The sequence below is a fragment of the Carassius auratus genome, chromosome 38, assembly GCF_003368295.1.
Source record: "Carassius auratus strain Wakin chromosome 38, ASM336829v1, whole genome shotgun sequence".
NCBI classification, from domain to species: Eukaryota; Metazoa; Chordata; class Actinopteri; order Cypriniformes; family Cyprinidae; genus Carassius; species Carassius auratus.
This window is the reverse complement of record NC_039280.1, coordinates 12,031,874-12,042,425: the sequence shown is the minus strand read 5'-3', so window position 1 is coordinate 12,042,425 and position 10,552 is coordinate 12,031,874. Positions and strand designations below refer to the sequence as shown.

Here is a 10,552-nt window from a genome sequence, read left to right as displayed (position 1 = left end):
CATACCACCTGCCCACATCTGCCTCCACACAGATGATCACTGTAGCAATAGATATATATAATGACAACAGACAGACAGAAAGATGTCAACTAAGTTTGGTGAACAGAATTCACAAAACTATTAAAGCTTTCCCATGTGAAAACTAGCCCCGTCTCCTGTGGTTTTAAGTTGTAGTTTAAGCAAGCCACCTTCCTGTCTCCGTAACCGGAAATTACAGCCAGGAAATGAAATGACTGGAAAATTTCATGTGTTCCTGAATCCTGCATTGTGCTGACTTAATTTGACGCTGACAGTGTTTCATATGTAAATTAAATCACACACAGTGGATGCTGCTCACATATGGTAATTGCAGGTCTCTTTACATTGAGATTCGTTCAAGGCTCAGAAAGGTAGTAATGACATTCTTAAAATAGTCCATGTGATATCAGTGGTTCAGCTGTAATTTTATGAACCAACGAGAATACCCTTTGTGTGCAAAGAATACTAAAATAACGACTTTATCCAGTGTCAGATTTCAACAGCACTCACGACAGTAGTTACTGTAGACACAACGTTACTGTACTACCACCAGGACACATGGTAGCTAAGGTTTTACGGGTTTGGAACTATGGTTTTGAGTAATAATGACAATATGTATTTATTTATTTATTTTTGAGGGGAAAATCCCTGTTGAATGAGAATGTACAGCCTCTGCCACACACGTTAATGAAGCGTTATTCATCATGCTTTTTTTTGTTTACCACTAGGGCATGCTGATGAAGTTGTCATAAGATGATGCCATCATCGTATAGTCTACACACGTTGTATCCAAGTTTATTAGATCAATGTAGCACAGTGTGACATGCAGTGATCTTATAGGATTGCTAAAATCATGCAGTGTGTTTTGGGCTTAAGATTTGAAATTATTCATTTGACTTTCTCCATTAAATTTGCCCCTTCATACAGACATACAAAAACATTTATGGACACAATTAAAGTGTTGAAAATAAGACAATGCAAATGATAAATATTTAACTTTCATGTTGTAGACATTTTTTTTATATATTTCTACTCATAAATTCTAATGTACTGTTTTGTAAGAGAGAAAAATGATGGAATGATAACAACGAGAAGTATAAGTGTGATTAACTGAAATAATGTTCTGAAAGCAGGAGTCATTATTCATCAGATAATTCATCCTAACATCCAGCAAACACCCTCCCACATTCCTAAAAACTATTGAGTAGAACATGCAGGAAATAGACACACCTCCTAAAATGGCCTGTTTTACTCCTATGATTTTGTCACAAAAGAAAAATCCAAATTATCAAGAGGTCATAAATGCCATCTACTGATTTCCTGTTTGTGACAAGAGCATCTGTGCTGCTGATCTGGTCTTCTGATTTCTGACTTTTACAGGTGGCTTGATGTGAATGTACTGCTCTCAATCTCATGATCTCATAAACAAAGAACCTCTCCACTGCCACAGCCAGATGCTTAAGTTGGCTAAACATGTTACAAGCTCTCATCCAACAGTAAAGTGTATATTTAAGAACTTGGCTTTCATAACACTTTGGTTCAAGCCAGTCAAATAACACGGGCTATGCAAGAAAAAAATAAAATAAATCTAGCACAGTGTAAATCAATCTAAAATTAATAAATCATAGAAATACAAGATATTGAAATAGATTCCAAGATCAAACAGACTAAATAATAATAATAACAATAATAATGCAAAACACTTATTATATTCACTTCAGTGGTTGACTGGACATTATAAATCAAATTCATTCGGAGTATCATGCTGTTGCACAGTGTTTATGAAGTGATTGCGAGTTCCTCCGATGACGGAGGAATTGAGGCAGTGGCTGAGGTGGTTCAGAGAAGAAAAAGAGAAAAGGCTCTCTGAACCTCCTCATATCCCTTTAACCTGAAAGAGCTGGTAGGGAGTCCACACAGTCCACAAAGCTTGCTTTTCACATTCCCTGAATGGCTGTAGAAAAATACACTAGACTCACTGCTTTTTCTTCTTTGCTGTAACATTCTTGCAGACCCAGTTCATGCCATCCTGAAAGGAGGAAGCATTTTAAGTGCAAACCAATCTCTGATGGGAAGGTTCAAAACAAATGCATGGGTAAATAAAAGAAGGCCGATGACTCACCTCGACTCCTTCTCCTGTAAGTGCAGAGCAGGACTGAATTTGCCACATGCGGTCCCGAATGGTGTGCAGATTCAGTCCCTCTGCGATCTCAGAGGCCGGAGCAGCAGTCAGCAGATCTTGCTTATTTGCAAAGATTAAGACAGATACCCCACTAAGTTTCTCCTCTTCCAGCAGCTCGGCCAACTCCTGCACATCACACGAACCATTTAAAATAGTTCATTCAAATACTTTTAGTACGCATTTACTTGAACAAATGCATATCAAGATCAAGTATATGCTAACACATTTCATTGGAGTCATCTAGTAGCGTTTCACTTCAAATCAGTTTAAAATATCATTGCTGCAGTGAACTGTACTAAGCTGGAAAAATTTAGCAAAACCTGAGAAAGTGTGAAGCCACATAGTCTGAGTAATATCCAGCAGAGGCCTTGGATGCACACACATAAACATGACAATAATAACAGCAATAATAAACGTATTTTCTATATATACCTGCCCCGTTTCCTCAAATCGCTTCCTGTCTGCACTGTCTATGACATAAATCTGAAAAACAAACAAAATAATGACAATATAAGACATATTACTTACCCCAAAAATATAAATACACTATTGTTCAAAGGCATTGCGGCAGTACTTTTTAATTTTATACTTGCATTAAAAAGATCAAAAGTGACAGTAAAAGACATTTATAATAGAAAAGAGTTCCTTTTCATATACACACTGTTTTCAAACCAATAAAGAAATGTGTTATGGTTTTCTCCAAATAAGTTAAGCAGCATTTTCAACATTTGCTAATAAAAAATGTTTCTTCAGAAGCAAATCAGCATATTAGAATGATATGCAAAATGGAATAATGCAAAAAATTAAGATTTGCCATCAAGTGATAAATTACATTTTAAATTTATACTAAAATACTAAAATATTTAAAATTGTAATAATATCATAATATAATCTTTAGCTCTATTTTTGATGTATAGCGATGTATAGCAACCTGAGTGACATCTTTATTAAAAATCTGCCTCAAACTTTAGAACAGTAGTGTATATGAGAATAAATGAACTATAAATGGACAATTTGTTCAGTGGTCTGGCTATACACAACTCATGAACACAAATCTCTTAAGAAACACTCACGAGCATGTCTGTATTTTCAAAGTAGTTTCTCCAGTACGGCCTTATCTTCCTCTGGCCTCCAATGTCCCAGACATTTAGTTTGAAGCCCTGAGACTGCACGCTCTTAATATTAAAGCCCTGGCAAGGACAGAAGAATTAAAAGCAACTGGGCAAGACTGCGCTGTGCTAAAGAGCAAGACCAAAATAAATGCAGACGCACTTACGGGATTACTATATAAAAACAATGATAATAAACTTTTTTTACAGGGAAATTTGTAATTTCTGCAAAAGAAGAGATCATTTCTAGTAGCTTCTTTCTGTGTGTTACCTGTGTTGGGGTGATGTGACTAATATCCTCAGAGGCCAGCTGTTTGAGAAGTGTTGTCTTTCCACCGTTGTCTAATCCGAGGAGCAGAATGCGTACCTCCTGGTCCGGGGCACTCTTCAGTTTTCTAAGAATCGACAACAAACCCTGGAATAAACATAATCTGCTTAATAACCAGATTTTAAACAAGACAGCAATGACAGTGACACTGTGAGGACGTTTGTGAGAAATAAACTCTTTTTATAACCTTCTATAAGAAGGTATTAAAAAGACAAATAAGATAATAATATATTATTCAGTTGATTGTTAAATACAAAATGCAGCACAAAAGGGTATGTTAAAATAACAGCCTCAGTCACTGTTACTTTATACTTTAAATTTACTTGAATGATTTGGTCGTTTTAACACTACAATATCAGAATTCTTTACCAATAGTTTTGTGATATTAAATATGAATTTTGATGAATGATGAAATTAATTTTACGTATAGAAGTCAATAGAAAAAGAGGCAGGAGCGCTGGTTTTCGGAGTTGTGTTTCGTTTACTGTAATTAACATAATATCTAAATTGTCTGACTAAGTGAAATTATTCCTGCTTCGGGGAAATATGTAACGTTAGCGGGGTGGTAATAACAGCCTAGCGCCGCTGAGCCATCAGGTTTCACTCCTACAGGAAACCCACTAACTAACTGCTGCTAATGATCCAGACTACACGCTCCCAGTTCCGATAAATGACGCGTAACTCGTTATAAAACACACAAAGACATGACTAGAAGCAGATAACTTCTCACCATCTTTCTCCAGGAATCTTCCCAGACGCCGAAGAGGGTTACTAGGGGGAGCTCAGTGACGTCACCGTCCGTCGGCGTCATTTTAAAGGAGCAGCGTTTGTTCGTGAACATTGAGGATTCCTCTGGTCGGGTTTCAGAGTCAATAAAAGTCACGTATGACTACATTTACTACAGCCACTGAACCTTCGCACCGTTACTGCCCAAGAAAAACATACTACTCAACTCTATATATGGGGCAAGTTGTCACAATAGACCCTACTATTAGAGACAAATTACAAATAATAGAATTATGAAACGCTAACAATTCAGTAAACAGCAGAAATTTGAAAGGGAAATGACAAAAATAATGTATAAATAGATGTGTTCAGCGATTATATACAGTCAAAACAAAATTTATTCGGACACCTTCAACATTTCTCACGTCATCAGTTTATTCACTATAGTTTAGAAAAAGGTAATAAAACATAACAAGAACTCAGAGTTAAACTTTGTCAGAAAAAAAATCATCTTGATAGCGTCAGATAACTGTTATGAATTAGGATGAATAGCTGTTAGCTGTACACAATTAGATAATACCAATTTACAATTGACCAATTTCAATACCAAGCTATGATTAATTTTGTTCAGTCTGTGTAAAAAGGTCGCATTAGCAATTAAAGAAAAAACACTCAAGGAAAACATTGTCAGGTGAAAGTGTCTGAAATCTTTTGGGCCCAAATTTTTCCTGGGTATATTTTCCGGGCGTATGTCACAGTTTCCTTTATTTTGCTCTTCTCGTTTATATAAATGAACTACTGTCCTGCACCCACTAATAGAAAAAAGAACAAATATTATATCTGGTGTATAAAAAAAAATTCTGTTTTTTTTTTTTTTTTTTTTACCTTAGAACATCCTGTCTGAATGTATACCTTCATTAGCCTGGTAATACCAGACTCTGCTACTTCACTTGGCTTCGTAGACAGTACAGAAATTGAGCGGAAGTAGGAAGTCTGACGTAGTCAGGCTATACCTTTATGGCTTTATTGTGATGACATTGCCCTTCTGATTATCAAATATTGTATATAATTATAATCAAATATTGAGAATGTTCATTCTGTACAATATCATGATAATGATAACTCTCTCTCTGTTTTTTTTTTTCAGACAGCTGATGTAATTGTACCAAACACAGAAATTATTACAGCTTTCATCATCAGTGCTACAGAACCAAATCTGCCAAATCAGTTATAAAGTGAGCTTTTAAAAATGCAACATTGCACTGATTCTATTAAAACAACTAATTTTATTTATAGAATCTGTAAACAAATCTGTGAAAATACAAAAAAGGCAACCATGGCAAGTCCTTCTAGACTGATCTCGACATAAAACGCACCATGCAAAAATTCACTCTATCAGTCCTTCTAAAAGGGACTAGGATATAAAACCCTGATTGCCAATTTAAAAAAAAAAATTCAAACAAAGCAGTATGAGAGGAATATCTGTAGAGAAGAATGCTGGTATTTTCCCCAAGGGCAGATGAGTGACAGGCCGTCACGGTCTACATCATTTCACAGTATGTATGGAATATGGAATCAACCCGGCATCAAGTGCATCACTTAAGGCCTCAGTGGGAACAGGACTAATTGTGAATTCTCAGTCCCTGAACTGAGAGCGAGTCTGAAGTTTGATGTTGGCAGTCACTTACATACACATAAGTAAAAGTATTGAGTACATGAATCAACATGGATGTTCATGGATCTGGTTGTAATGAGGCTTTAACCTTTCTATTTAACACTTGCAACCATATCTGGAAGTACAACATTCCATTAAATTCCTAATCACTCTTCGTCACATCCCATAGTAGATCATTAAGTCTAATACTGGATAAAACATAAAGGTCTGGTGTTAACATCTTTAATTAAGCTTTCTGCTTTTTCTTGGCTGGTTTGATTGAGGGCATTTCCTCCTCACTGACGTCATCATCATCATCTTCATCTGATAATTCAGACCCTTCATTCTCTGTGGCTGAAGGAGAATTTATTAAGCATCATTCATTTTCAAAACAAAAGATAAAACAGCTTTGTAATTTTGTGACAAAGAACTACTGTGTGCTCGCGAAACAGTGTTGTATTCCTCACCAACTAAATGTAACCCACTGACGGTCACTGGTCCAGTTCCAGACTTCAGGCGTAGTGTGACAGGAGCCATCAACTCAAACTCTCCGAGGTTCACCTGAGTAAGAAAACTGATTTCAAAACTTGCAATATGTTGGAACATTTATAATGTACAACAGCAGAATTGAAAAAAGGAACTCAGATATATGTTGCATTACCATAGGCAGGCAGGAAATGTTGAGATTAGCTACAGGCACAGATATTTTCTTTCCTTGGTGATTCATAGCAGTCACTTCCACAACATTATTCTCCTCCTTGGCACCATCACCCAGACAAATCTAATGGTTTGGGAGAAATGTAAATAGTTCTGCTTTTAAAAGCAGATCATCAAGCAACTACAGATCCTTTCTTCTAAACTGTGACATCCATCAGAAAAGTAATATTGTAGGACAAGGACCTGGTTCTATTCATCGGTTGTTCACTGGATTTTGAGAAAGTGGAGGCAGTTTAATGTGACCTCTACATATTCAAGCAGGTCACATGGATTCACTGCTTTGTGCTTTCAATGTCAGAGAGCTGATTTGTTTGAAAGTGACTTTGGTGTGAGCTGTGCTTCATTGTTCTAGTCTATGGACAATAGACAATGAATCTTTTTGCCTGCAATATTTTTTAGGATCTGCAAACATCTTTAAATGACTTCTGAACACATGTTAGGTAAAAAAGTTAGCCTGAATGCACTGTAAGTCACTTAGGATAAAAGAGTCTGCTAAATCTATACATTTAATTTAATTTAAATGATTGGAGAAGTCCTGCAAGTCACCAGAAAGAAGTCAGTTAGAACACTTTGATTAAATATTTAAAAAGGTGTAAATAAACAATCATGTACAGTTCAATTGTTAAAATATTCATATCTATAATATGCATTTATAAAATAAAGTTTAATGGGGTGCATTTTAATTTCATACTGATTTAAAAGCATTAATCAGGCAGAAATAAAATATAATTATTTCACCTCCGTATTAAACCCAAATTATTTGTTTGTTCGTAGAACAAGGCAGTCACCATTCAGTTTTAAAACAACATAAGCGGACTGTTCTTGCAACAAAACAGTCTACGAACCGTTCTAAGCTCGAGAAAATGTTCCACATCGTCATCTTCATCTGCTTGAAATGTGTAAAATGGAACTTCAGAAGACAACTGGCAACCTAAAGGAATCCAAAACCACAATATTAAATAGCTTTATATAATTTAAATGCATTAAATGAATGGAATTATAGAAAACGACGGTGTTTGAACTATATATTGATGCACAGTGACCCAGGGTTCTTTTGATGAACGTTAAACACAATTACAAGGAAAGACAATTGTCGTTGTCCCACGTGTTAGCAAAAAGTACAAAACATGCAGCTCGCCAGTGTTGATCTTACTGAACACATAGCTTTCCAACCGCGAGCGCGATTCCACTCCACTGTCTGATACTTCGTCCTCCACAAACGACATAATTGTTCAAATACTACTAAAATCACTTTTAATAGAGGCTATAATATCTACAGTGCAGGTCGAGTTTTCAAATCACATGTGACGAGTACACGAAAACCGTCGCAAGAATCAAGACGTCATCAACATGGACACGGAAGTGGGCTAGACTTTACTGTCTATGGTCTTTTGTCTTGTTGTTTACTAATTTGGCACAATATCTCAATAATAAAGATGTTTTTACAAATTTAATACCACATTGATTTGTCCTCATTGATGTGGTTTTTGTTTTGAAAGTCATTTATTCGTTTTTAACTTAACCCTCCAGGACAGTTAATTACATATACTAGCATGCAATAAAATTTTACAATTTTACCACCTGCAAAGTTTTAAGAAAGCCATGACAAACATTTTTTCGCAAGATGTAGAAACTGTGGCACAAGAAAACATTTTTCATTTAACTCACTAACCACTGATTTTTTTTCTTTTCTATTTAACATTTTAATAGCCATTTTAACTACATACAACTCTTTCAGAAATTACAACTATATTACATATACAGAATCATAATTACATCAAAGTACAGAAAGGTTTTCATTTTTTAAATATATACATTGGATATGACTTTAAAAAAGAAAAGCCCTTTACATTGGATGTGATCGACAAAAATAAAATGAAGCAACAGGCCATGTAGAGATAACCAATTTTGGGGTACAAATTTCCCTTAATTGGGTGAAAAAAAAAAAAAAAAAAAAAGAAAACACCCCCACCTGTTGGCCCATCACATGCACAAAACTATTTACATTTTTCTTTAACTCAGGCATTTTTAAACATTACACATGGAAATCTGCAGGAGCCTTTTGTGCTCATTTAGTTTTTCAGAATATAGCACTATATAAAAAAAAAAACCTTAGTAACTTTGGTTAAAAAAAGGGAGTAAATACAGAGTTTCTTTCGCAGCTACATTCAGGAAAACAATCCTAGCACTTACAATGCAGAGCGGACTTCAACTGTAGGGATTTTTAAATATACTGATAAAGAGGAAGACGGTCATTAAAGAACAAGCCATGTTATTCTCTTCAGGCATCAGAAAAATAAAATATCTCTGGTATTTTTATGATAATTCACTAATGTACCAGCATTTATTTTCAGTTTTCCACTTTGATTAGTGTCAGGGCATTGGTCTTGAGGTTTACAATACAATTTGTACTCTTTTTCTTTTGGTAAACATCAGCATCTCAGAATTTTAATGCAAACCCTGTTGGTGTCTTAGAATTGTATAATTTACCATTTAAACAAAGAACTGTAGGAAATTACTTTTTTCATTACCCTCAAATATATTCCAGAGAAGGGAAAGAGCCAAAAGCATTTTTGTACAAAATAAAAAAATTTATCCCTAAAGATACACATGCTAAAGGTTTACACAAAAAGTACCCCATGCAGTCTTAAAGACAACAGATTTGAAACTGTATTTACTTCTGCCTGCTCAAAGTTCAAATTTCAGTTTTTTTTCTTTTCTAAATAATAGAGCAGCATCCCAAACCTCAAAGGATAGCTTGTGTTCTCCATAAGAGAGCTCACAGACCCTGTTTGAATCTGGAAATGTATTACAATGTCCTAGAAAGCAATACCATGAAGTTATTAAGTCCTTCTAGATTATTGCTTTGAACATATAAAGCACTGAAATGAAATATTAAAAACAGTAAAGTGAAGATGTCTCCTATCAAGTAATGGCAAGTTTTCAGTCTAGGAACTAGACGTTAACTTAAACATGCACATATACTGAACACAAACTGCAACTCAGCCATATCTTAAGAGATTTAGTGGGCCAACTCAAGCAAACGGTACACCAGAAAAAAACTCAAAGTTACTCATGCGTCCTGAATTAACCTTGCAGAGCCACTTCAATTTTTTTCATTTCTGAACACACCAATGTGTGCATGCGTGTACACCCACTTCCACCACGCACTGGCAAAGTGAAATAACAGCACCTACATTTCTAGAAGTGCATTCGACATATGATGTGAATGAAGCTACAAGTCACCAGAGTTGCCATTACAAAACTTGTGATAGTCACATGAACAGGTAGCGTGTTGGGGCCAAAGCTTTGTGTAATTTCTGCAAGGCTCCCGCTGTACTCTTTTTTTTTTTTTTCTTCTTTTTTTTTTCCAGCAGCTCAGATTCACAAACTCCTCCCCATTATTATAACATTTTTTGGGAATCCCTCCATTTTGGCCACTTCAAAGCAGCCCAGTTTGCTATAAAAGTCCAACATCCGTTTGTCCATCTGGCGGACCTCACAGAAAGCACCATGTGAACCTGACAACCAAGGAGGAAAAGATACGTTATGAAACAAAGAATTTAAACAAATCACACAAGTCCTCTAACATGTTAACATCCGAAATGTATGAACTATAAACACTGCTTACTAAAGTCAAAGTCAAGTGTGGTAAGAGAGGGAAGATCACTCAGAATTAAAAGCAGCTTTAATGAATGGAAGACAACACAAAACAGGTTTAGCTCCATGTGCAACTCTGCAGCCACGCTGAACCACCACTGCACCGGTAATGCAGCGCTGCGGGATTGTGGGGAGGGCTGTGTGTGTGACTGAATTTA

At 35.8% G+C, this 10,552-nt stretch overlaps 2 protein-coding genes across 2 annotated transcripts; both read right to left on the bottom strand.

The window, feature by feature from the left end:
* Positions 1–786: 786 nt before the first annotated feature.
* LOC113057094 (ADP-ribosylation factor-like protein 3) lies at positions 787–4,506 on the bottom strand. Its single transcript, XM_026224169.1, has 6 exons — positions 4,368–4,506; positions 3,581–3,724; positions 3,274–3,390; positions 2,633–2,683; positions 2,141–2,326; positions 787–2,047 (listed from the first exon to the last, which is right to left on the bottom strand). The coding sequence occupies exons 1-6, from the start codon at positions 4,476–4,478 to the stop codon at positions 1,994–1,996; spliced, it is 663 nt and encodes a 220-aa protein (XP_026079954.1). The 5' UTR covers positions 4,479–4,506; the 3' UTR covers positions 787–1,993.
* Positions 4,507–5,501: 995 nt separating this feature from the next.
* LOC113057095 (nucleoplasmin-like protein NO29) lies at positions 5,502–8,081 on the bottom strand. The gene is made up of 5 exons (XM_026224170.1): positions 7,888–8,081; positions 7,580–7,665; positions 6,679–6,798; positions 6,485–6,578; positions 5,502–6,371 (listed from the first exon to the last, which is right to left on the bottom strand). The coding sequence occupies exons 1-5, from the start codon at positions 7,958–7,960 to the stop codon at positions 6,265–6,267; spliced, it is 480 nt and encodes a 159-aa protein (XP_026079955.1). The 5' UTR covers positions 7,961–8,081; the 3' UTR covers positions 5,502–6,264.
* Positions 8,082–10,552: the final 2,471 nt, after the last annotated feature.